Below are 27940 nucleotides of genomic sequence, written 5' to 3'. Positions count from 1 at the left end.
ATGCATCATGGCAACATACTGGGATTCAGGAGACCCCTCAGTTCAAGGGAGTGGAATATTCTCAGTGCCTGGCCCACTCCTAATGGGAGCTTAAAACAGAAATAAGGCAATGGCAGGTAAAGAAATCATAACTCTGCATTAAAGGGTAAGGTCTTCATTGACAAACGCGTGATGTCTAAGCAACAATATACCGGGAAATAAGGCAAGAGGATGCAAGTGGCAAAATCTCTTCTAGAGATATATAACTGGATTATAAGCTCAAATAGCAAATATGCATTGAGGGCCAGGATAATTGGTCCTTCATCTTCTCCTTATAAAAGGAAAGGTTTATTTGCCCTTTAAATGGGCCAATAAAATTAGATTGGCATCCTGTGGTGTGTGCTGAATACATAATCAGAAATCTGAAGCAATAAAAAAAAAAAGAGGGAAAGAGCAAAAAGTAGAAAAATCTAAAATTCTGAACGGTGTAGAAAAACAATGTAGGAAAATAATACATTTCCAAATAGACCTCCTCACTGTGTGGCAGACTCCAGAGCAGTCACTTCTGCTCCTGGAAGCTGGGGGATCACCAGCTCGATCCACAGTTCCTCAGCAACAGAGGGTGCTTGGCTCTGGGGTGGCCCCAGCGGAAGGGAGGAAGGGATGGGGCAGGGCAGGGCCAGAAAGTAGGGGACTCTCCACCAAAGAGGGATTCACAAAACTTTGAAAGCAAAAGCAGTACTCAGGGAAATGAATGTTTTAAATCTTTTAAAGTATACTCTCTATAATCCTCCCAAAGCTGCTCACGTTGAGATCTTCAGAGAAAAAGCACAACAAAAACTTTCTAATACATGAGAATACAGCAATCCAACCTCCAGAAAAAAAGACAGTCGGTGCTTGCTAACTGATGAACATGAAGCACAGTAAATTAAAAAAAAAAAAAAAAAAAAACCCATCTTCCAACTGATTTCTAATTTCGATGGCCAGACACATAAATATTTGTTTAATGAGTGACAGCACATTGATAATACTTTTCTGTATTAGCTGGGCAGATGAAAAAGAAGGGAAATTGTGTTATCATTCAATTATTTTTGTATCAAATATATTCACATGCTCTACTCAGAGAAATTATTAATTATGCACAAAAGAATTTTGACTTAGAAATCTCAGAACACTTTATAGAAAGTCATTGTGTAGAATGATTCAGGTGGTCAGATAAATGAGGATAAAGATGGGGATGCAGAATGAGTCCCAAAGAATACTTCTTTTAAAATATTTTACAGTTGGAGGTTCTTAGCGAAGGTGGAACTATCTAGAGGTCATCTCTCTGCCTCCAACCAGGAATACATGGAAGCCTTTCTGAATAAATTAAGTGCATCTGCTTTCCAGAGGGAAAGATTCTTCGATTTTTCTAAGGGCTCTTCTTAGTTTTTTCAAGCCTCTTATAGACCAAGAGACCCTTTCACGGCTAAGGGAATGCATATTTTGCTTCCTCTGTGTCTCTCCCAGGCACCCGTCAAAGGACTCTGTACTCAGTGTACCTTCGGACGCCATTGCTGCCTGGCCAACACTTATGTTCAGTGCTCTCGGAGCTGCACCTCCTTCTCAGGGACAGATGAAAACCAACATGGGAAGGAACATTGGCCAAAGCAGGAGCCTCCAGGGCCCCATAAAGACTGATCTCTAACCAGCTTCACCAGAGATTCCCTTTAAAAGGCAAAAGAGGTTGGGGCACCTGGCTGGCTCAGTTGGGTAGAACATGCTCCTCTTGATCTTGGGCTTGTAAGTTTAAGCCCCATATTGGGTATAGAGATGCCTTAAAAGTAAAATCTTAAAACAAATACATAAGAGGCAACTAGACTCCTATTGTGCATAGAAACATAAATCACAAGCAATGAAATAAAGTTAAATACTCATAATTGACTAATTGCTGGTACAGTTGGCGGCTTTTCCCCCCAGGGAAGGCGTCTTCTATATGATTTCTGGAGCATTTAACCAAGTGTAGCTGTAATTATTATTATTCCTATAATAATAGGGTTTCTACAGATCTTCATATTTTTACGTTTTATGCTCATTATGGCTAATCCACAAAACATCTCTTTAGGATATATAAATATTGTCCTTGCCATTACGCTGGAGAGGAGTGAGAGCTCAGAAGAAGGTAAAGAGGAGATCGCAGGTTGAGTCAGCAGCAACATAGAGACAGAACTGGAGAATTCTGCTTTTCGGTACCAGTTTATGCCATGGGCTCCTTAAGTACTTACAGTATGAACCAGATTACACCGAACTGGACACACAACTAACGGAACATGGGTTTTGTGTTTCCTGCCATGGGTGAAAGTTCCCATTCACACATACGAGGCAAGCAGGCCACCGCTTGGTTGAGGCATGCTATGGTCAAGTGCCCAAATGGGGGCTTCCCTCCAAGTGCTTTGGACACTCGGAGAAGAAATAGGTCTCCTGGGGGATGAAATGTGCACCAAAAGCTCCATGGAGGAGGGAGCTTCAGGCCAGTTTTGAAAGGTGGGCAAGAACTGGAGTGGTAAAGATTTGGGAAATGGCATTCCAGGATGGGAACACAACATGAAAAATGCTGAGCAGCAGAAATGAGTAAGAAGTGTGTTGAGCACAGAAAGACCAACTAGGTTGGAGCAGAAAGTTGCTACTGGAGAATTATGGGAGACTATTTTGGATCAATCATAAGCCCTAATGATGTTGGCCCATGGGGTAGAAAACAAAGATGCACATTAACTGAGTACTTACCATGCCCAGCTTTGTGCATCATGTTTTTTCTAATATGAATTCCAGGCTGAAGGGTTAGGACTCTGTGATGCAATAGGGGAGCCGAGGGTCCAGTCACTGGGTCCCAATACCTAAAATAAGACAGTGTGTTCAGTTACCTCACTCACGTGTCCTTGGTCAACCTCTGAGGACTTCACTGGGGTATTTCTCTGACTAAATATGTAGCTTCTCTCAGGCAACACCATTGTTATCTGAAAATATGAAGCCTTTAATTTTGCATGGCACTGCACAAAGAGAATTACAGAGGCCTAACTCCTCTTCCTCTTGGAGCAAATGGACAACTCTGACATGGTCAGATGTGTTCATTGGTAGCACGTAGTTACAAGTTGAATACATGACTGAGCAGCAAAGCGCTAGCGGGGGCTACTTATTCTGTCTGTGGCTGAAACTGCATGTGTTTACTTCATTCTAGCTATTTCTAGCTATTTTTAGTCAGATTCTTCCCTGCGGATCAAGTTAGGCACTTTGGGAGACACAGTCTCACTTTCAAACCACTGAAGGACCATCCGCAGGGTCCTTGGAAGACGACTCAGCTGTTCTGTTTTGCTGCAAGAAGTTAAAGTAGGAATCCATTTGAATGATGCTCTGCACCAGTGGTTTCACAGCTTCCAAATGGATTGAGTTCTGAAAGAAGTTGTGTCATCTGGCTGGCATACAGGTGGCCTGGGCACCAGAGCTGTCCACTGGAGTGCATAGGCTGCAGGCTGGAACTGAAGGACTGTATGTATGGTGCTGAACCCAGCCCCCTTGGCGCACTCAGGTTTTTGTGGGAAGATGCATTCACAGTCCCAGTGTGAAAGCTGAGTAAGGCAAGTTCCCTAATCACTCCCATCTGAGCTAGAGGGAACAGAGAGTCCTCCAGCCCCCAGCCCCAGGCGGAAGCTCAATGGGACTCCAGCTGGATGGGAGGAAGACGAGTCCAGATGGGGGCTGGGAGGATCTAGGGAGGAGGAATGGATTGGGAAAACAGGAGAAGGAATAAGACAGGATTTCTGCAGGAGGTGATAAACAGTGAGGACACAAACGTAGACCAGACCAGTGCTAGGCCCGGGACGGGCCATGGGGCTACAGTGGTGTATGGTGGTAAAGAGAATACCATTTTATTTAACGACCCACAATACACATGCATATATTTGATAACCAAAAGTTTCACGAAACAATATTTACTCTTACTACACGGATACACATGGCATTTTTCTATTGTATTTTTTTTTTAAAGGCTAGGTCATGACTCACATTGATTTTATAACCCATTAGTGAGCTGTGCCCTGCAATTTACAGAACACTTACTGTAAGGAAAGGGAGGGAGGGTTCATTTTCCTTTATCCTTTCCTTGTTAGTCGTAGACTCTGGTCTGCAACAAGTCAGCAGTGAGGGTGAAACACTGGGGCATGGGATAAGAATGGGGAAGGTGGGTTCCAGGTAAATGAGGAGAGGGAGCAGAGAAAAGTAGGGATGAGGAAAGGTGAGGTGTGGCTGTCCCTGGGCCAGCTCTGAATGCCCTAGGAGGAGGTCATAGGAAAGGGAACTGGAAAGTAGCACTCTATCTACATCCCCACCATCCCGCCTAGTACTTCGTACCGTCCAATAAATGTTGAATGAAAAATACCTGCTGAATTGACACACACAAGTTAGAGGATGTTTGAACAGCCTCGATCGGTTCAAATAGATCTGTGTCTGATCAAAATACAGGGAAGATCAGAACCCATCTTTAGCAAACAGCAGTGCTGACGCGGTGTATTGTCACCAACTTTACCCCTCCCCCACGTTTCTGCCCTCATAACACCCAGCACTGCCTTCACGTGGCGGAAGGGCCCCAGACTGTGGTGCCCCCAAATGGAGAGGCACTGCGGTAGGAGATCATGGACTCAGATCTTTCCTCCCACCACTGGCTCTCAAAATGTACCTGATCTGTGTCCTCTTCCCTCAGTGCCTGGTTCTCAGAGTTCATCTGGCAAACCACTCCATATTGACATGATCATGAGTGACACCAACCGAATGTTGCCCTTCCGGGCCACATTTGTCACCTGACAGGGGATATCACCATCCTGGCCAACAGAGGTGGGTGTTTCAAACCTCAGAGTAGTCAGTGGAGAAGACAATTGAAGGCAAGAAGGCTTTCCAGGGGCCCTCAAACCACACTACAAGGCAACTACTTACTCTGCCAACCCATTAGCGTTTCCATGAACCATTAAACAACACCATCCCCAACCCCCCAAAAAAGTGTGAAAGTAGCTAGTACAAGGGCTAGAAGAGAGTAATAAAGAAGTGCTGGTTGACTTAAAATCAAACATATTTAGTTGGGTAGGCGCAGGAGGTAACTTGAATAGGAGTAACGAAGAAGTGCTGGATGACTTAAAATCAAACATATTTAGTTGGGTAAGCACAGGAGGTAACTTGAATAGGACCTACTTAGACCAGCACTCTCTGTGATGATGGAAATGTACCATGTTGCACTTCCCGATGCATGTGACACTTGAAATGCGGACAGTGTCACTGAGAAATTGAATCTTTAATTTTATTTAACTTCAACTAATTTTAATTCAAATAGTCACATGTGGCCAGTGGCTACCAGATCAGACGACCCGGATCTAGGCAATCACTAAACGGAGCAAACGCATTTTGAGGAAGTACCTCTTGTTGGCGCCCTTGTTAAAAAGCTGGATCTTTTTCTAAATAAGCCTCAAGATCTGAAATTCCTCTCTTTTGAGAGATATCCTTATTTATTTTAAGGCAAAGGAGTATGGGAGGACTTTCAGAAGCTGGTTTTGAAGGGTCTTGTTCTCAGATTTGAGCTAGCGTAGCTGTAGTTCCTGATCAAAGTACTTTTAAAATAAAGGGTAGCTGGGGCGCCTGGGTGGCTTAGTCAGTTAAGTGTCTGACTCTTGGTTTCGGCTCAGGTCATGAACTCAGGGCCCCGCGTCGGGCTCCACGCTCAGTGGGGAGTCTGCTTGAGGATTCTCTGTCTCCCTCTGCCTCTGGCCCTCCCCCCTCAAGTAAATAAATAAATCTTAAAAAAAAAATAGAGGGTAGCTGGACCCTGCAATGTCCTCCGAGGGCCATTGACGTTTGCCTGAATGTAAGCTCTATGCTCGACAAGCCAAACACCTCTGAATGGACATCTTTGGCACAAAGTTCTGCACAGACCCTGAATGCCTCCCAAACCTAGAATGGGGAATTGCTTTCAGAACTCCAACCAGTTGAATTTGACTTAGAAAAAAAATATATCTTTAATTTAAACTTGCCTTTTTTTTCCTAAAGGAAAAACGGGTTCTTTGTTCTCCAGGCTGGTAGAACATATTTGAGGGAACTGAGGTTGTATAGATTTTTCAAATAGCAATAGGGTGAAATTTTTGTATAACCACCAATCCTGGGTACCGTGAAGATGGCTTTTCAATAGTTGCTTCCCATCAGGATTGCATTTGAGCAATTTTGTAAGGCTGCTTATAGTTTCTTTGAAGTCTACCGGCAAGTGGGGATGCTAAGGACCACGGACTCCAGGAGCTAATCAGATATCAATTATTCCACTTGTAAAATGGGTAGGCCATTTGTTTCCTGACTGCAAAGGGCAATGAATCAGTTTTTTGACCTTAGGTAACGACAGACTGAGTTGGAGGGTAGAAAGGAACAGTTTCCCAGTTCTTCTGGTAGTTCGTTCTTTACCAGAAGGCACTTTTCTGTTTCCTCTCAGCATCCTCTTCTTTTTTCACTTCTTCCCTATAAGACTCAGTGATAAAGATACAGGATCAGGGATGATGATACCAGGAAAGAAGAAAATCATTCCAGTTACTTTTTTTTTTTTCCCTGAAAGGCAGACCTGTGAACATGTCTGAAGAACCAAGGTCAATATTAAGGATCATTTGTATTACCTAAACCAGAAGTGTATTAAAGATACATTTGGAGCAGACCAAAGAACTCTAGCCAGAGTATTTATTACCTAATTGTTGTCATCCTGGAAAGTCTCGGGATGAAAAATGAATTAGCCTACCAAATAATTCTGTCCTTGACCTTGTCCTCTTTAGCACTTTTGTCAATAATTTGGATAATGCTACCCAAAGCAGGCTGGTCAAATTTGTAGATGACAAGTAACTGGGAGTGATAGCTAATAAACTTGTTAACCAAATCCAGATTTAAAAGGCCAGATCAAAATCATGAGGACATTTTAAAAGGGTAAAAGGTACCAAAAAGGCATTTAGCTACAAAAAAAAAAAAAAATACACACACACACACATTCATATATATATATATATATATATATATATATATATATATATATATATATATAAATACATACTCAACAGCACATATCCAAGGTTGGGAGAAACCTGGCTCAGCAGAAGTCTTTAACAAGATATCTGGGATATAAATTCAAGACCACAAAGTATGAGTATACCCCAATTCGATAGTAGAAAGGTAAAAAAAAAAAAAAATCAATGCCATCCTAGGCAGCACTGATAGATATATAAGATGTCTAGTTCAAAATGGGAGTCTCCTGCCTTCTGGGTGGGTTCAACCTCACTTACAGTGCAGTGCTCAGTCCTGGACACCAAATTCTTTTTTTTTTTTTTTTTTTTTTTAAAGATTTTCTTTATTTATTCATGAGAGAGAGAGGGAGAGAGAGAGAGAGAAGCAGGCTCCCAAGGAGCAGGAGGCCCGATGCGGGACTCGATCCCAGGACCCTGGGATCACGACCTGAGCCGAAGGCAGATGCTTAACCATCTGAGCCACCCAGGCGCCCCTGGACACCAAATTCTTAAGAGTGACATTTAACAAACTGAAACACGTCAAGGGGAAGCTGGCCAGAGTTGAAAGCCTGGGATCTATGACATACATCTGATGTGCTAGTGGTGATTAGCCTGAAGAAGAGAAGGCACAGACAGGTAGAATGTATATCTTCAGATGGTTTCAATCTGCCATTAGAAGAGGGAACAGACATTTTCTGTGAGCTTCAGGGAAAAAAGAAGGAACCACAGGTGGTGAAATTTACAGAGGCAGATTTGCGCTCACTGTAATAAAGACATTTCTAATCATTAGAGCTGCCCCAAAGTAGAATGAACTGCTTTGGGAAGCGGTGAGCTCGCCATCATCCAAAAGTGTTCAAGAGGAGATGGAATGCCTACCTGTAAGTCAAATTACAGAGGAGATTGTGGCACTGTTAAGAAGCTGGAGGGGGTGACCCAGGCCATTACACTCAATAAAAAGCATAGGATGCTAAGGAATTCAAACACAGTGGGAAATAAAAGTATATCTTCCCAACTGACAATGGGCCTAAACATTTTATTATGTTTATATGGTTCTGTTTTGCATTGTGAAGTCTTTCAAGCATACGCGAGACAAGTCAACCATTAATTAACTTTTAAGAATAATTTTTGTTTAGGGACTCGGCTCACCCTCCTCCCCTGCACAGGCTGCAAAATTAAGGAAAATGGCTTTCAAATGCTATATGGTACAATATCAAACTTGAAGCTCTTACCGGTCTATGACAAATCTTAGGGCTGATTCGAAGGCATCGTAAGAGTTCATCAGTTTCCTGCCCAGCTTTAGAAATTGTTTCATTGTCTGACTGGATCACTGGATCAGTTAGTTTTTCAATTAAGAATTGTGCTAAATCCCATGTAAAATGAGTTGCAAGTCAAGACAGGCCCCTGACTACTTTAGATGTTTGGTAGAGATATGCGGGTGAATGCCAGAGACTGGGGCTGGGAAGAATGAGGATTCTGTTGAGTTCTTTGTTGTTGGGATAATGATTACTGAGAGTCAAGAACCAACTACTTCCTCACTGACACTCAGATAGCAGCTTTTATAATTTTTCAAAGGAGAGTCTCAACTATTATTTCCATTTATTCTCAGCACATGCCTTTGATGTGGGCAGGGCAGTTGTTAGTTCTGCTGGCTTACAAATGACAGGCCTGAAGCCTAGTGAGGTAACTGACCCAAGGTCACACAGCAAGTTAGTGCCTGAACCATATAAAAACCCGTCTCAGTGCAGAAGCACTGAGGAATAATTTTAAAAAATGATATTAGGGGTGCGCCTGCGTGGCGCAGTCAGTTGAGTAGCCAACTCTTGATTTGGGCTCCGGGTCATGCTACCGAGCACTGCTTTGGGATCTGCGCTCAGCGGGGAGTCTGCTTAAGACTCTCTCTCCCTCTTCCTCTACCCCTCCTCCGCATGTGCTCTCTCTCTAAAATAAATAAATAAATCTTTAAAAATAATAACAACATTAGTAGCAGATACCACTTTATCAATTGAGCAGAGTCTTATATGAGAGTCCTGAGCACTTTGAACATACTCATTTAACAGGCACAACAATGTTATGGGGCAGAATCATTATCCCAATTGTTACAGGTATAGTAGTGAGGTTTGGAGAGTTTAAGTAACTAGTTCAAGGCTGTTCAACCATTAATTTGAACTCAGAAATAAACTCCAAATCACTCCACCTTCACTGCCACAACTCAAATCCAACTACTGTTCCCTCTCACCGAGACTACAGAAATAACATTCCAAATGTTCTCCCTGCTTTCACGGATGACCCCTTACTTAAATCCACTGTCAATATAGCAGCCAGATAAATCTTTCTAAAATATAAATCAACTCATGGAACACCCATGATCCTTCCAAGATTTCCTCTCATGGTCCTTAGAATGAAATCTAAATTCCTTCCCAGGGTCCTCAAAGGTCTTCCACGGTTGGGTCCCTGCCTCCTACCAGACTCACCCTGTACCCTCCTCTTCACTGGGCATACTGCGGCCAGGCTAATCTTCTTTCAGTGCCTGCAGGGCATCCAGTGTTGCCCTCCCTCAGAGCCTTAGCAAGTGCTATTCTCTCGGCATCGGATGCTCTTCTACTATCTGAGGTGTCAGCTCAAATGTCAAGTCCTCAGCTAATGTTTCCCTGACCTAAAGTCACCTTGGCACATAGTCTCATAGCACCCTAATACCTTCCCTTCTTAGTACTTAGACCATGATAAACACACACTGGTATAATTATCTTATTAATATTTGCTGCCAATACTAAACCATAAGTGCCGTGAGGACAAAGAGCCTGTTTTGCTCACTACTGTATCCCAGCACCTAGACCATGTTTGTCACACAGTAGGAACTCAAAACTTTATTTGGTGAATGAGTAATTAATGAACAAGCAGAAAAATTTAAAACTCCTGAGCTCCAATGCTTAATCATATTGTGTTGCTATAGAAGGGCCTAAAAAGCACGCCTTTATCCCAACCCACCTCAACGTCTCTCCTGCCATTTCTGATGCTGCTATGGAAGGGTGGATTGCACTTAACAGTTGCAAAACGAATTTTCCAAAATACATGTGTTCATATGTTAATGCCTGCATTTGCAAGCCGTTATATTCAAGTAGGATCAAATGTTGATAATGAATGTTTTCTTTGCCAGCGTTTAGATACATGCCATGTAATTGCAAAAATAACTAGTTAGACTGTCGGATGGCAGTGTACTCCTGAGAGCTGAACAAAATGTTCAAGGGAATTAACCCAAAGATGGTAATTAAACCATGGAATCATCAGCTGGAGAATGGGGCTGACACCTTATTCTGACTCTGGTACCTTATAAGCACCCACTGTGGTTACTAGAACCCAAGACCAAAGGGTATTTGGTTGGGAGGAGGAGGCTGATCTGTATGAACCGAGGGAAGGTATGAGTTGGCTACTATCCCACACCTACCCCACCATCTCCATCTTTTATCTAGCTCGCCCGCTCCTACATCCCCAAGTTAAACACAAATAGCCAGTTTAAGAGCAAGACCAGGGAGGTATCTGCTTGTATGGTAGGCTTTGAAGAGCCCAAAATATCCACCCTTCCTGACTTTCTACCACTAAAATAACTCCTTTGGGATGTTCTAGATGTGTATGCATTTTCATTAGTCTAAGGCCTTATTCTCTGTGGAGAGTAAGTCATAAGCTAACCCTGTGGTTCTCATATGGGGGAGGCAGGGAGGGAGGAAGGAACAGGTAGTGATGGTGCCCCCCCAGGGGGTATTTGATGATGTTTTGAGGCATTTGGAGTTTCACAACTGGAGAGCAACGGCAGTGCTATGGCCCTCTAATATTAGAGTAGCGTCCAGGGCTGCTAAACATCCTACAATATACAGGACAGTCTATCACAATAAAGAATTATCCAACCCCAAATATCAATAGTACCCGCCGAGGTTGAGATACCCTGAACTGACTCGTGAAGATTCATTTATTAGTCCATTAACAACTCATACACAGGGCAGATTCTTGCCAAAATGGGAGTTGGGATGGGTATATTTTGATTGGACAGTTGGGAGAGAAAGAAGGAAGAGTGATGTGATAGCAGTGCCAGAGATGGATTGTGGAAAAGACTGGAAGCAGGTGACCAGTTATAACACTACTCTCATAGTCTGAGAGAGGAGGAATGAGAACCTGAACTAAAGATAAACGGGAAATAGATCCCCCACATGCTGTAGAGGTGGAATGGACAGAACATCACCAGAGAATGGCACATGGATGAGGTTGAGAGAGAAAAGCCAAAGATGGCCCTGAAGACTCCAGCTTGGGTAACTGGAAGAAGAGCAATGCATTAGGAGAAACAGGGACAAGAGAAGCAGATCCACGGGGTTGGGGGGGGGTGGTAAGAGGAGAGAGATAATATGCCCAGTATGAGAATATGAAGGCCTAATAATATGAAGTCCTCCAGGTGAGGTTGTTCTATGAGCAGTCATAAATGTGGATCTGGAGCCCAGGAATGTGTCTGAAGCTAGAGGTATCTACTTGGAAGCCATCCACATGGAGAGGGTGAGCTAAGACCCCTGCTTGGCACATAGTAGGAACTCTATAAATATTTGTTGAATGAAAAAAAATATCATTTGGAGTAAGAAGAAAAGAGGGCCAAGGACAGAATCTTTGGACACATCTTCATCGAGGGGGTGGAGCAACAGGAAAGTGAGCAGGAACAATAAAGGAGGTAGAGCCAGCAGAGTCTGGTGCTCTTGAAACAGAAGAGAGTTTCAAGAGGATAGATTTGGCCAACAAAATCAAATGCTGCTCAGCAGTCAAGTCGAATGAGGTCTGTGAATAAAGTTGGGTTTGACAGTGAGCAGGTCATCATCAAACTTGAGAGAGCAGGTTCAGCAGAATGATGGGAGCAGAAACTAGGCTGCAGATGCAGAGGGCTGCAAGGTCCTCATCACCCCATCATGAGTGACGACGGTAAAGAAGGAGTTAGGAAGATCGTTTATGGATGCGGCAGGGATCAGGGGGGAGGTGAGGTCTTTTAGCAAATTTTTAGCCTGACAGGAAGAAGGCAGCATAGAGAGACTAAATGCACAAACTTGAATAGCTAATAGCCATTATGTATCTCCTGAGTACCTCAGTTGTATTTTTGAGCTTCCTGTAAAAAAAGTTGAGGTCATGCAGAATTGGAGTTCAGTGTATCATTTAACACTCAAGAACCCCAACAGGTAGAGTTAGGTTCAATTTAAGGAAGAGCTCCATAGTCATCAGAGCTACCCTGCAAGGGAAGGGCTACTTATGAGTGGTGAGCCCCCTTGTCACTAGAGATATTCAGGGCACAGTAACACGACCTCACGGCAGGTGGTTCCTGTCCTGAATCAGAAATTGGACTAGATAGTTTCCAAACTTTTGGACTTCTCATATCAGTAATATTTTAAGGGGGGGGGAGGGCGAGTGGAATATAGGTTGATCTAGAGTCTCTGGCTTTTAACTTTTGCTCTGTTAAGTGTATTAATTTTCTACTTACTGCTGTAACAAATGACCACAAATTTCGTGGCTTAAAATAGCACACGTTTATTATCTTCCAGTTCTGTAGCTCAGCAGTCTGGTAGGGGGTCTCACCAGACTGCAGTCAGCAGGGCTGCATTCCTGTCTGGAGGCTCGAAGGGAGAATGCGTTTTCTTGCCTTTCCCAACTTCTAGACTCTGCCCACATTCCTTAGCTCACAGTCCCCTCCAACTTCAAAGCTAGCAATGGCTGGTCAAGTCTTTCTCATATAACATCACTCTGATATTGACTCTTTTTTTTCCCCCTGTTCTTCTACATTTAAGGACCCTCGTGATTATCTTGAGTCACCCAGATAATCCGGGATAATCTCACTATTTTAAGGTCAGCTGATTAACAAGCTTAATTCCATCTGTAGCCTTAATTCCCCTTCACCATGTAACCTAATTCATAGATTTGGAGGATTAAGACATGGACATCTTTTGGGAGGACATTATTCAGTCTATCACACAGACCAAATATATATGTACATATGTATGCACACACACATGCACAAACACACACACCATTTCTCATTAACATGATCATCATCATTTCAGAAGAGAAAGGACTACATACAGGAATGGAAAACAGAAATGATACAAAGAAAAGGACTGTCTTTCCTAAAAAAGGACAGTTGTCAACCTTACTCTAACCACCGCCCCCCCCCCACCCACACACACAAACGCGTGTGAACATATTTCACCAGACTGGAAACTCACCATGGACCAACACTACAGCTTTAGAAAGCACTACTAGGGGCGCCTGCGTGGCTCAGTCAGTTAAGCGTCTGCCTTCGGCTCAGGTCATGATCCCGGGGTCCTGGGATCGAGCCCCACATGGGGCTCCAGGCTCAGCAGGGAATCTGCTTCTCCCTCTCCCTCTGCCCCTTCCCCTGCTCATTCTCTCTCTCTCTCAAATAAATAAAACCTTAAAAAAAAAAAGCGCACAACTTTATGATCTCTTAAGGTCCCTCGCAGCTCTAAATTTCTTTGTTCCCCTGGAATTCATGGTACTATGGTATTACCTGGAGAACTTTCTTGTGATATATCTCTATCGGTTCCTTCAGAGCTATATTTTTCTTCTTCCTGCTTGCTTCAAATGTGATCATTAAGTCAGCAAGAGACTTCAGTTTCCTTTTTTCCCCCTGATTCAGAAGGCTATGAAAAGTGTTCTGTAAATGATATGCAATATTGCTATTCTGATCTTTGGGGTAATCAAGTTGTTTGACATTTTTGTAATGATGCCTTTTGGAATATGGGTGGTGTAATTAGCTGCTACATTGTACATTAACAATACCTGTCCCGACCCTATAGACTTGGGGACTATAAATAAAAGCGTGACAGCTGGCTCCAGCGTTGCTTGTCACTCACCATTGAAGGGAACACAGCCGGGAGCTACACTAGAGTCCCCAGGAATCCAGGATGTAGTCAGAAACAGCATCTTCAACAAGAATTTGGTGTTTTGCTAGTAGGAAGAGATGGAGACAGGCACCATTAGGAAGCAGACAACCAAGATATTTCCTACTGGGAAGGCACAGGGGTGCCAAGGAGAGACAGCATTTTAGCAGCACAAAGGCATTATATAGGGAGGGAAAGAGTCAGAGGACAACAGTGCATTCTCAAGCCAGATTAGCAGGGTTTCTTTATTAAACCATTACTCCCTAGGAATTAGAATAGGAAAGAACACTGAAGAAATATATAGGGCAAGGGAAAGAGAAGAAAAGCTATGCTTACCTGGGTACTCAGTGTGACATTGCAGGCAGTGGTTTCTGTGGGGAGGCTAACCTGATGGGGTTAACAGGACAAAGTATGCTAGAAAGAGCTGGAAAGAGGAAAGAAACAGAGAAAGAACTATTTGGTTCCTAAGTTATATGTTAGGCACTGTAAATATTTTTCATGTACCATTTCATTTGTTCCTTACCTCATGACAGTAACCCAAACCAACACTTACAACTGAGACATCATTTTTACTTGTCTCATCCATTATGGTCTTTCGCCCTCACTAGTATGTAAGTTCCAAGAGGACAGGAACTTTTTTTTTCACTCTCCTGTGTCTCCCAATACCTATAACAATGCCTGGCACATAATAGATGCTCAGTAAATATTTGTTGCATGAATAAATAGCTAGCATTAATTGAGTATCTATTTTGTGCCAGGCACTGTTATAGATGGCTTCGCATGACTAAACTCATTTTAACTTTCACAGCCAATGCTGAGACAAGAACTATTATTATCCCAATTTCACAGATGAAGAAACTGGGTTGGAGGCCCAGAGACATTAAGTCACATGTCCAATAAGGGATCGCCTGAGTATTTCAAACTATACAGTCTAACTGCAGGACCTGCCTGTGTAATCACTATCCTATACTGAGGCTCAGAGAGGTTAAGTAACTTGCACAAAGCCATGCAGTTTAAGACTGGCAGGGCTGTGGGCACCTGGGTGGCTCAGTTGGTTAAGCAACTGCCTTCGGCTCAGGTCATGATCCTGGAGTCCCGGGATCGAGTCCCGCATCGGGCTCCCTGCTTGGTGGGGAGTCTGCTTCTCCCTCTGACCCCCTCTCATGCTCTCTATCTCATTCTCTCTCTCAAATAAATAAATAAAATCTTTAAAAAAAAAAAAAAAGAAAGAAAGAAAGACTGGCAGGGCTGTGACTGAAACCAAGGTCTGCCAGAAACTGCTGCCCTTTCTTCTTCTGTACTTTGCTGCTGCTTCCAAAGATCATCGCCAAGATAATGATTTCTTCCATTATCATTTTACCAAGGGCTCATCTTCTGAGATAAACAAGTGGGTGTGGTTCATTAAGGACTCAGATAAAGGTAACAGACATCACCCAAGAGAATCCTGAGTCCCAAAGATCACCAACCTGCCACCTGATCTCACTGTTGGTATTTGGGGCTGGAGGGAGGTGACAGCAGTGGCCGGCAGATCAATCATGGGAAACTCCTGGTGGAGCCATCTATGCTGAGAGCTAGGCATTGAGGGCAAGTCACTTTCATGCCAGGCAAATCCTGACCCATGCTGCCCTACATAGCTCCAGAGTAGGGATGGTGTAGAGATGCTGATACAGCTTTTCTAAGAAACTAGTTCATAATTCATTGCGTGACCTTGTGCAAGACACTTCCTCTCTTTGTGTCACAGTTTCTTTATGATAGGGAGGCACCAGTGGAACTCTGTTGAATCAGAAGAGCTTTACTTTATCCCTTTTATATATTGGAGTTTTCCACATAAAATTTCATTTGGAGAAATGATTCCACATGAAAAACTATGCTTAAAAAAAAATCACTGAATAAAATAGTCTTTAGTTCCTTTTAGCTCAAACCTTCTCGGAGTCTAAAGACATGAACACTGTCCTTTGGGTCAGCACAGCGTTCCATTCTGCCTTACTTTCTACAGCCAGGAATGGGCCCAGGGATCTGCTGTGAGAGGCCTTTCACAGGTCCCCTGTGCCCCGGCTTCTCTCAGAGGTGGTTAACCCTGTCTTCCCTATTGGACCCTCTTTTCCTTTGTTATTAAGTTTTTTATTTTAGTTCCAATATAGTTAACATGCAGTGTTACATTAGTTTCAGGGGTACAATACAGTGATTTAATAATTCTATACATTACTCAGTGCTCATCATGTTACGTGTACTCTTTAATCCCCACCATTGGGCTTTCTACTTACGTTACTTATATATGTTGAGATAGAGCAAAGGTAACTCTGCACAACTGTATGTGCAGAGCAGCTGCACCTCTGTTTTATATGAAGGGAATAGAACATTTACTGATTTTCTCTTAACATTCTTTTTGTTGATGTTCACCACCATGTGTCTGCCTGTTGGACCACAGTAGCCTAGTAGGGTTCTCTGAGGATTACTGCTGATCTGTAATACTTCTAAATCCTTTTAAATGAGCCACAACTGGCTTCCCTCACACCTGCTCACTCACACATTTGTATAAGGTCTTCCTTTGCGTCATTCTGTTTACCATGATATGTAGGCTGAAGGACTTCACCGGGCGTTCCTTCCTGGAGTCTGGTTTTCACATATGTAGTATGATTCCCTTTTTATAAAGGTTTAAAACAAAAATAACAAGGGGCGCCTGGGTGGCTCAGTCATTGAGCATCTGCCTTCGGCTCAGGTCATGATCCCAGGGCCCTGGGATTGAGCCCCACATCGGGCTCCCTGCTCCGCGGGAAGCCTGCTTCTCCCTCTCCCACTCCCCTCTGCTTGTGGTCCCTCTCTCGCTGTGTCTCTCTCTGTCAAATAAATAAATAAAATCTTTAAAAAAATATTATATCACTTAGGGGTGTGTGTGTGTGTGTGTGTGTGTGTGTGTGTGTGTGTGTGTGTGTGTGTGTGTGTGTGTTTTAAAAGACCAAGGTAATGATAAACACAAAATTCAGGAGAGTAGTTATGGAGGGAGGGCCAGGAGGATGTCCAAACAGGGGGATAGAAAAGAGGGGGAAGACGAAGGTAAAAATAAGTTCTCAGTAATGTTATAGTTTTTGGGTTGGGTGATGGTTTTATGGGTGTTCACTACCAGTGTTCATAAATAAATAAATGTCATAAAAGTCCATATCTGATCTAGTAATGATTAATTCTGTTCCCCTGAGTTTCAAAAACAATGATTCTAAGAGCAAGGATGCAACATTTTTTTATTAACAAAATCTCACTTCCATAGCATATTTTTATTTTGTTTCCTTCCAATGTCAAGGGCTTTTTAAAATTCTAAGTGGATCACAGCTGTAAGTTTGCCTCTCTTCAAGTTAATTTCCCCCTCAATTATTGTCCATAATTTAGTCAGATTGGGGTTTTCCTCATTGGAAATATGTTGCATTTCCCCACAAGACTATTTTTGTCTGGGATTCATGGATCCTCATCTTGGGCCTTGCATGCCAGTTGATATGGGTCCAAGAATTACCAGCTACCTCCTGAATAATGTTCGCTGAAGGGCCATGATTGCTTGTTGCCAGAAAAAATACATGATCCTTAAATCTGAATTTCAGGTCAACAACAAATAATTCTTGGGGACACCTGGGTGGCTCAGTCAGTTAAGTGTCTGCCTTTGGCTCGGATCCTGATCCCAGGGTCCTGGGATCGAGTCCCGAATCGGGCTCCTTGCTCAGCGGGGTACCTGCTTCTCCCTCTACTTGACTCTCTCTCTGACAAATAAGTAAAATCTTAAAAAAAAAAATAATTATTTAGTATATGTATGAACTTGAGGCATACAGAATCTCTATTTTACTTGCTAAATCTTGCCCTATCTCATTTGGGCCAGTAACTACTCTTTAATGTCATTACTGGATTTGCGTCCCTGGGAGTATGAGTTTTAGAGTTAGACTGACTCCAGTTCAAATCCTGGCTCCTCCACTCAAGACACCGAACATTTTTGTCTCAGAATTCTCATCTATTAAATAGAAATATTAGCAATACACCATGAGGTTGTTGGGAATATTGGATATTTGTGTAGTACTTAGCATAGTGCCTGGTACATACTAAGCACTCAATGGCTAGTATCATTATTATTGTCAGTTTTATATAGAACATTATGCGCACCAGCTAAGATCTGACCTGGTACTGCAAAACTCTCCACTTACAGGATTAATTTGGGAACCGACCTTCCTTAGCATCTTCCTTGGTGATAACCAAGGTAAAGTGGCATCCTGCTTCTTCTTTTTTGCTTCTGAATACTTCTTTTGGCCCCCTGTCATGAAGTGCCCCAGATTCATTTCTCTAATTGGTTTTCTCCTTTTAATATAAAGACCTTTTTTATGCCTGTGTTTGGGGGTCACTTAGAATTCCTCAAGTTGGAGGCTATGGCCTTCCCTGATGGAGATGCCTGCATGACCTTTGAAATGCTACCCTTAAGCCAATGACTAATGAGTTTGGCTAACAAAGGAGAACAGCCCTGATCAATAACAGGTTTAAATAGAATGCAGGGAAAGCGAAATCCCACAGATACTGAGAACTCTCTGTTTCTCACAATCGGGTCAAGAAATGAATTAAATTGGTTTTCCACTTGTCATCCTCCTACTTTCAACACCTTCCTTCTTTTTGGTGCCCAATGCCTTCACTGTTTCTCCTCTCAGGAAAGACTCCAGACCCTTTACATTCTCTTCTCTGACTCACCCTTCTGTCTCAAAACTTACCTGTTTACACACGCTCCCTGGTGTCTAATTGGACATAGGACATATTAATTCATTTTTATTTTGAGAGAGAGAGAGAGAGAGGAGGGGGAAGGAGAGGCTGAGGGAGAGGGAGAGAGAGAATCTTAAGCAGGCTCCACACCCAGCGCAGAGCCTGCCACGGGACTTGATCTCATGACCCTGAGATCATGACCTGAGCCACAATCAAGAGTCAGATGCTTAACCACTGAGCCACCCAGGTGTCCCAGATGTATTAATTCATCTTAATATGCTAACAGCTCTAAAAGATTCTATTTAATCCCCCTCCCAAACCACAGAGTTTTTTTCAAGACCCTAAACCTGAAGAAGCAAGCCTAATAGTGGCTTCCTAGCAGATAAGGGAGACCATGCAGGATTCCTTAAATCACATCACATCATCAGCTGCCTGTTCTGTCCGCTGCGCATGACTGGAAGGGAGCAGTAGAGCAGATAATCTAAAGGTCATTCCCACTTGGTTTGGGAATGCACCGCACGGTGTTGTTGTAGCTGATTTGCTTTGGTAATTATGTTCTTCTTAAGCTAATATTGAAATTGGTTCACATTTTTTAAGCTCATCTGGGCCAGAAGAGGGAAAATGTGGTGGTATGGCCCACTTTGAAATGAAGGACATAAAAGTTCTATGTGTGAGCTGATCCAGAAGGAAAATGCAAAAGGAGCAAAATAGAACTTTGCCAGTTACACCTACCCCATGTGACTCCCTGGACACTGAAAGGCCAGTCTTTCCAATGGCCTGCCCAGAATCTGAAATCTTCATTAATAGCCTCCATTAAGGGTCTTAATCATGACACAGCTATTGTTAAAGCAGTATGTGACCTGAGAGGAGTAACACGTTTCCTAGCAGACACGTTAGCAATTTGTCTAAGTCATCAGTCCTTATTGTCATCTAGTGGAAAAAGCACTGAAGGGGTGGGACACAAGATAGTTGTACCTTGATGGGGGCATGCATACACGAAGAGACTGCTGGGAAGCTATGATGGAAGTACAAGAACACCAAATGCCTTGTGCGTGAGCTGGGAGGGTTGCAGAAAGAGGGTAAGGCAATCTTCACCTCTTTCCTTCGCACATTTTCTTAGTTTCTTGCTCATGGTAGACATAGAAAACATGCAACTCTATCAAATAAATTCTTCCCTTCCTTACACTTCTCTTCCTGAACAACTTTCAAGGGCTTTCAAGGGCTTCTAGAGATTTCAGAGATCTTGGTTTTCCTTTGAGGCATGTCCTTTAGAGCCAAAGCCTAACTATCCATGTCTTTCCAACCCTACAAGCTGCAGCAAGGGACCATGGGGCTATTGAAATATCTTGCTCTCTTTCTCATTGCAGTCTGCTCCCAGTTCTCGAGAGGGGTGTATGCCATCTTTGGATTCTATGACCAGATGTCAATGAACACTCTGACCTCCTTCTGTGGGGCCCTGCACACATCCTTTGTGACGCCCAGCTTCCCCACTGATGCAGATGTGCAGTTTGTCATCCAGATGCGCCCAGCCTTGAAGGGCGCCATTCTGAGTCTGCTGGGTCACTACAAGTGGGAGAAGTTCGTGTACCTCTACGACACAGAAAGAGGTAAGAAGAGGCATCTGCTCTCCTCTTTGAATATTCATGTAACAGTGGTGGTCAACCCTCTTCAACTCATGTTTGTTCCCTTCTCTTTCAATAAATACAATCTAATACTCTTTTAAAACTGTATTTAAATTCAAGATGAATTTAAATTAAGACCCTCCCAAAATATCAATGCAATGGTGATTTTAGAATCTAATTTTTCAAACTAAATACGTCCTCCCCACCCCCAGCCATGGAAAGGGGTTTCGGACTCTCCTGGCTGAGTCACTCTTGTTGAAAAAGGACCCTCTCCCCCCAAAATAATTTAGGTGGTCTAAAATGCATGAAGTAAAAGCAGCTCCGTCCAAAATAGAGAAAGGCCTAAGCTGGAAAGTTTCAGAAAATTAATCCTATTGGAGAGTGTAATTATCCCCATTTCAAAAATTAGAAAACTAAAGCCCAAAGAAGAAGTGTGCTTTTTTCACTCAGCCATTTAACCACGGAGCTGGGACTGGTGTCAATATCTCCTGCTTCTAGGGCTTGTTCTACTAGATCACATTAAGTCTTCAGCTTACAGGGCCTCAACAATTACGCAATGGAAATAATGAGTGAAGAGTAGCTGAACTGGGCTTTGGGAATGGATGTTTTCCTAACAGTGGGGTAATATATTGAGGACACATTCTATTGAAAAAGTCTCAGAAATTAAGGGTCTGATCTTAAATAGTATACAGTTAGGTGTATTTGTTAATTATATAACACATTATAATTCAGCCAAATAGACTCCTCTAAAGGCCAGTTATCTTTGAGGGGCTCCTCAGTAAAACCAAGGGATCCTTCCAAAAAACAATGTTACTTTATCATTTGTTTGCCTGCAACTCTGGCTGTAGGCTGGGGATGGTTCTTTCTGACTCAGAGAAGGAAGGAACAAATGGAAGGCCTGTCTGCCTCAGTGGCACCTGGAAACCCAAAGAACTCCCTGTATTTGCCTACGGTACTTACTTCTATAATATTATCAGATTTCATGAACACAAAGCAAGAGACCTGAGTTCTAGTTCAAGGTCTGCCATTTAACGAGCACTCTGACCTTGACTAATACACTGAAGCTCTCTTGGCCTTGTCTCCTCCCCTAAGGTGCCTCTCTTCTTAATGCAACATTCTACGATTTTTAAGATATTATACCAGACACAGGACACTTTATATCTTGCTACTAACCCTAACTCATATGTTATCAGTTAATTAGTCAAGCAATTCTACAAGTTGTTACCAACCCCCAGTGGTGTGTTCCAGTCTTGTGGTAGATGCTTATATAATACGGTTCCAATGGGAGTAGACAGAAAAGGACATTCATGAAGCCATTCATGAACAACATGGAACACTATCAAGTTGAATGTTACACTATAGACTCTGATTGCTTTAAGAATTGTGAAAAGGTAGCACCCCAGGAAAGTAGAGTTTTCAGAGAAGGCTGGCTAGATGATCTAGGCTTTAAAGGATGTGGAAGTTGTAGATTGCAAGAGAAGAGGGAGGTGTGGTTTGGAGAAGGGCAAAAGAGATGAACCAGGGGCAGAATCAGGAAGGAGTGTTGTGTGTTCGTGCAGAGCCTTGCCTGACAAGGGTACAAAAATAGTTTCAACATTCTAATTCACAATTTGCTAAATTCTAATGCATTTCATTTCTTTCAAACACTGAGGATGAATTAGCCTATTTCCATGTACAATATATGGTGTATTTCAGTGCATAACAACCTAAATTTCAGAACAGAAGTTTGTAAATCAGGCAGCTTCTCTCCTGAAACCCTTTGTAAACTACTTACCAGTTTTACTAATACTGTACCTCTCATTTATTCAAAAGCAGAAGATACAGTTCATGTATTTTCTCCTCATCTCCCATGGCCCTTCTTTGCCCATTAGCTGTCAAATGGAGGAAAGGAAGCAAAAGTCCATCTAGGTCTATTTCTTATCCTTGCCTCTTTTCTCAAATCATCTCACTAAGTAGTTTGGACAAATCTGTGGTCTTGGAGCTAAAAGAAACCTTTCTTACTCATGTGTATTCATATTTTTTTCTCTATAGCCATTTAGCCAATAGGACTGATCTGGTCTGCTTAAGAACTACTTTCTATAAACTTTTACACTAACTTCCTCCTTGGAAAACCTTCTTAAAACACTGAGCCATGACCCTGTTCCAGTATTTCCAATGGCTTTTATTGCCCACACTGGGGGAGAGGGGAAAGTAGTCTATTCGTCAAGACTCAACATAATTATGCCTCAGCCAACTAACAAACCTGTTGTGCCTGTGTTACCTAATGAGCACCTTCCACTGCAGGCAGCTCCCGTTTTCCACCATTGCCCAAATGCGCCAGAATTATGCTTGGTCTCAGCAACTTCACTTCTACTACTACCTAGAATTCTCTCCATCTTGATTATGAAAATCCTGTCAGTGCTTCCACTTTTCAAAACCCACCTCAAACTCTACCGCTCCAAGGTAGCCTTCCCTGGCCACTCCAGCTCATAGTCATTCATTCATTCAGTCAGTCAGTGCTAGGGTTACAATGGTGAACAAGATAGACATGGTTTCTGCACCTATCCTAATGGATAGGACCTAATTTTAAAAAGATTCTCAGTGATAGCCTCATTGAGAAGGGGCATTTAAGCTGAGAAGTAAAGGATCAGAAGGAGACAGCCATGTGAAGAATAGAGGGAAAGAGTTTCAAGCAGTGGAAATAGCAAGTGAAAAGGCCCTGTGGCAGGGAAGAGTTTGGCATGTTTGAGGAAGTGAAAGAAGACAAGTGTGGGTAAAGGGGAGTGAGGATGTTGAGAGTGGCCTGAGATGAAACTGTAGAGGTAGACAGGAGGCAGAGCATAGCCGTGGAGAATGAACTGGAGCCATGGTAAGGAGTATGAATTTTATTCTAACTTCAATGAGAAGTCTTCGGAAAATTCTGAACAGGGGAGTCACATAACCTAAGTTTCTGTAGAGAAGGGAATGTGGTGCAAGAGCGAAAGAAGGGAAACCAATTAAAAGGCCACCGTGGTTATCTAGGTGAGAAATGATGGGGGCTTAGACTAGGCTGGAGATGGAGACCAGTGGATGGAGTTGAAATACATTTTGGACACAGAATCAACAGAAATTGGGGACAGGTTGACTGTGGGGTATGAGGGAGAGAAAGGCTTCGTGGATGACTGCTAGGCTTTTGGCTTGAGAGACTGGGCAAAATGATAACACTGTTTACTAAGGTGACTGGGCAAGGAGGAGAACCAGTTTTGAGGAGCAGAGATCCTGCCTACCTCTGAACAACCACAGAATCCTTTGGTCCATGCCATTCACTTGGCACTTAACATAAGTGTTCTCCATTGTTATTTCACTGGGTCTGCCATATACCTTCCCAAGCCCCTCATCTCCAGTGTAATAATAAACAATTGGTTAACCCCTAGATGTATACTTTGTGCCTACAGGGGTACATAGCACAGGCCTGGGGACACATTTAGTGTTTTCCCAATGCCATTACTGATTCATCAAGAGTAAGCCCATGTCCTTTTTTGTTGTTGGACTGAAAGAGAGAGAGAGACAAGGGAGAGAGGGAGGGAAGGAGAGAGGGAGAGAGGGAGGGAAGGAGGGAAGGAGGGAAGGAGAGAGGGAGGGAAGGAGGGAAGGAGGGAAGGAGGGAAGGAGGGAAGGAAGGAAGGAAGGAAGGAAGGAAGGAAAGTGGGAAAGAGGGAAGGCGGGAAGGGAGGAAAGAGGAGAGAGAGAACCCAGTTTGTAAATCAAACCATGAGGTACAGTTCTTTAAAATATTCAATAAAGTATCTATTGTGTATTTCCTCATTTTCTACAATCATCTATTGCTTTCATAATAAAAATTATAGGGAGAAATTACAACTGTGAAATCAAATTTTAGAATATTTTAAATTACACAAGAGAGAAATGGAAGACAGAGAGACAGAAGGGAACACCTCTAATTACATTCAAATAACCTAAATACACAAATGATGTGACTCTACTGTATAAAGGCAGGGGTAAGTGAGAAGCTGAGAAATGGGTTACACTGTTGAGGTCGTTTAAAAGATTTGTGGTGCAATCAGGGTAACATTGCCTCTGAAGTTATGAAAAAGCGAATGGATTTCAAGGCTTTGTTGGCTACACATGGATTTCTGTCTGCCAAGAAAGGTCTGGTTTTGTGTTTGCAGTCTTCACTTTGCTTTGTTACCAAAATACCATGTTGTTTCATTAATACAAAGTTGAAAATTCTGCTCTTGTTGCTATATACAGAGAAATTCATTTCTTGGAAAAATTACGAGGTTGACTAAGTGAGGTATCTGCCCCTCTGTACCCTCTCCTCTTCACCGACACCCCTTTTTTATTTACCCAGGGCTCCCCACTGTGTCACTTCTCTACCCTGCCCTCCCTGGCGGGAGCAAAGCCTTAATCTCTCTGTCCCAACCTGCCTCTACACCTCCACAGAAACTTTCCTGTCCCCCATTTCGTTTCCACTGATTAATAGACTTTCTCTGCAAGTGACAGTTCAGCTGACCAATGTGCTCATGCTAATTACTCTATGGCTGTTAATGATGTGATGTGTTAGTGCATCCAGGGAAGAAATTTCTAGTCAGGTAAGGGCCTTCTGTGGCATAGAACCCTAGTCCAAAGTGTGGTTTTCTGATGCTGGGATCCCAGGCACCAGAAGTCCAGCTGGGGAGGCCTCTTGCCCACATACCTTCCCACACCAAAAGTCCTAAAGCCATGCCAGGCAGGTGGCCACCTCTCCCAGTTTTCTGTTAGACCTGTCTTTTGGGTATAAGTGACCTAGTTATCTGTGGTGCGAACATTTCCACCAGAACAGCAACATACTTGAGAACTGCAGCCAGACTCTCTCGTGCCCCTGACAACTCTCCTTGCCTTCAATGGGCACAGCCCACAGAGATGAAAGGTTCTGGCCCAGGCTGTGGCTCTCAGCTTAGATAATGAGATAATAGCTCTAAGTGCCCTTTGAGGCAACTAGTCCCTACCTTCTTGCCAGTGTTCAATAAACTCCTGCTGTTTCCCATTCTCAACCTGAAACTCCCTACTCAGTTCCCAAGTCACTCTCTGGAAGTCAACAGCCTTCTAACGGACCTTTCTATTTGCTCTAGAAAGTTGGGGCAGAAACATGGGCGGTGGCAACAGGTAGTCCATCAGTCACCAAACAATTATTGGGCATTTTCTAGTACTAGCTTGTGCCGGGCCACTGGCAGTGTTTAAGAGAGACAGAATTAGCTTCTGCCTTTGAAGAATTCACAATCCTGTTGCTGAAGTGGTGATTTATCTCAGGGGCCTGGAAAAAATTAATTTTTAACCCAACTGTTCCCTCATTCAATAATGACATGTGCATTCATTAGAGCAGACACCTTGTGAAAAGATGAAAAGTGTTGCCAGATAGCGAGGAAGATGGGAAAATGTTGGAAGAGCCTGAGGGCTTAAGAGGTAAAGAGATTTCCCCCCAGACAAGGAGAAAGGGGCCTTTCCTCAGAGAAGTGTTTTCGGATTGACTGGATTCAGTGCCACACAACTTCCTGCATGTTGTCGTTTACCATCTACTTACACAACCTGGCTTCATCCCTCCCATCCAGTTCTCCATTCCCAAATAAAGCACAGAATCTGTCTCCCCTCTGTGTTTCTGTCTTTGTTTCTGTCTGTCTCTTGCTCTCCCTCCCTCCCTCCTTCCTGCTTCCCTCTCCCTTCACATACACACACACACACACACACACATGCACACACAGGCGTGCACGCACACATGTACACATCCCAGTACCAATCAGTGGCACAAATGAATAAATCCCTATTATTGGCATCATTTCATCATAAGATAAAGCAGTTTGATAAGAGCAGCAGCCATTTTTTATAAGGACTTACTGCGCACTAGGCCGTGAGTTTCTGGATTACCACACTGAATCCACATGGCATCCTCACATCTTTCCAACTGAGGAAACCAAGGCACAAAAAGGCTGAATTATGGCTCCTAGGATCACACAGCTCGGTGTGCCAAAGTAGCAAAACCAGGATTTCAACCCAGGTCTGCCGCACTCACAGTCCATGCATGCTTTCACTGCACCAACACTGCTTCCCACACTTCTAACATTTGAAAACTTCTACTACCTCTTCCCTTAGTCCTTCCTTCAGCCATTCATCGAAGGACCTGGTACCTCGACCCTCCCTATCGCAGGTGTCCTCCTGGGGATGTACTCCAGGGGTCGATTTCCTTCATAAAGCCTGGTGTCCACAAATGAACACCACAAGTCATGGTCCCAGAGTTCCAGGAATCCAGATAGGCAGATCAAAAATCCAGGTTAAGGGGCAAATGAGTAGCGACAGCAGCAAATGCAGCCAGACTGGAGGTGGCGGGGGGTGGGGGGGGGTTGTCTGTGGTGCAAACTCATGGAATGCTGTGGTGGGGACCTGGCTCTGAGGTAAAGTGAACTCAGAGATTCCTCTCTGGGGCAGAAACAGTTCCCAGAGCAGAAAAAGATCTGAACCTGCAGATCCTCATCACTACGGCACCATTTTTGGTTGGAGAAGAAGAAAGCAAGGAGAGACAGATGATAGGTTCTACCATGGCTACTTGGCAGAAACTTGAGAAAAAAAAAAAGTAGCAGGTACCTTGACGTAAAAGAAGAAGAAGAAGAAGAAGCAGCAGCAGCAGCAGCAGCAGCAGCAGCAGCAGCAGCAGCAGCAGCAGTAAAAGGACCGACTATCGTGGACTTTTTTTTTCTCCTCCACTTTAAGAGCGGAGTAAAGGATGTGCGAAGGTAACAGATGGCTCTAATTCTAGTCATGTCCATTTGCCTTCTGGGAAAAGCAAAGCCAAGAGAGTTTTTATTGAAATTCAAGCTACTTTTTACATCCGAATAAATTAGGAAGGCCCAGAGAGTACATTATGCTGTGAGAGACAGATACTAAATTCCCTTGTTTGAGCGGCCATAATCGGGGTTGACAGTACCTGAGACATTTGGTAGCTTCTGCGGCCTGCTTAATCCATTGTGATGAGTCCTCAACTATGAGAGCATCTTGAGAGCCTGTGCAATAATAACAGGGAATGACTATTTGGACTGGACTGTGAATAAAAGACCGCACATATGTCTATAATGAGAATTTCATTGAAAATGAAAATACCGAAGCTGTCATATTTTTTAATACTTCGATTTGCACATCCTTGACTGCTTTGGGGCATAAAAAGAGAAAGCGCAGAGCAATTTGTTGTCAGCTCTGGAAATAAATTATCATTTAAACACTTCCCCTCCACAAAGGTTATTAGCTTAGTAGCTTGTTCCTGGGGTTGGACCATCAGTAGGGGGAAAAAAATCGCAAGACATTAAACTACCCTTTCAAAAGCTGAACATTAGTTACTGTGGAAATTGTTCTCTCAGTGGCTTCACATATTTTGCTGTAACTCTCCGGTGCTACAGATTAGACTGCAGCGACTATTAATAAATACTGTCATATTTTACAGCTGTCACGCAAAGCTGAAAAAAGGCTTCGCTGTGATTAGATCCTGTTTACTGTAATATTTCCAGCTCAGCCTCAGAAAGGCAGTTTTCCTATAAAGGTATTTTCCATAAGTAGAATATTTCTCCATCAGACAACATGACTCATTTTAATGTATCATTAACTCCATGGTGGCAGTGAATTTGAGGTTGAGTTGACTTCACAGCCAGAGATCCATGCC

General features: G+C 43.1%; 1 protein-coding gene across 6 annotated transcripts in view; it reads left to right on the top strand.

The window, feature by feature from the left end:
- Positions 1-27940, top strand: part of GRIA3 (glutamate ionotropic receptor AMPA type subunit 3) — a 279988-nt gene that overhangs the window by 50417 nt on the left and 201631 nt on the right. For all 6 annotated transcript variants that reach the window (XR_003522558.2, XM_027607886.2, XM_027607887.2 and 3 more), the window contains one exon: positions 20029-20268. Coding sequence is in view for 5 of the 6 variants with exons in the window: in XM_027607886.2 (XP_027463687.1) it covers positions 20029-20268 (240 nt within the window). In the remaining variant the exon portion in view is untranslated. The remainder of the gene's footprint in view (positions 1-20028; positions 20269-27940) is intronic.

This window comes from Zalophus californianus, chromosome X, assembly GCF_009762305.2.
Source record: "Zalophus californianus isolate mZalCal1 chromosome X, mZalCal1.pri.v2, whole genome shotgun sequence".
Lineage (NCBI taxonomy): Eukaryota > Metazoa > Chordata > Mammalia > Carnivora > Otariidae > Zalophus > Zalophus californianus.
Note: the sequence above shows the minus strand (reverse complement) of the source record. Positions and strands in the feature narration are given on the sequence as shown.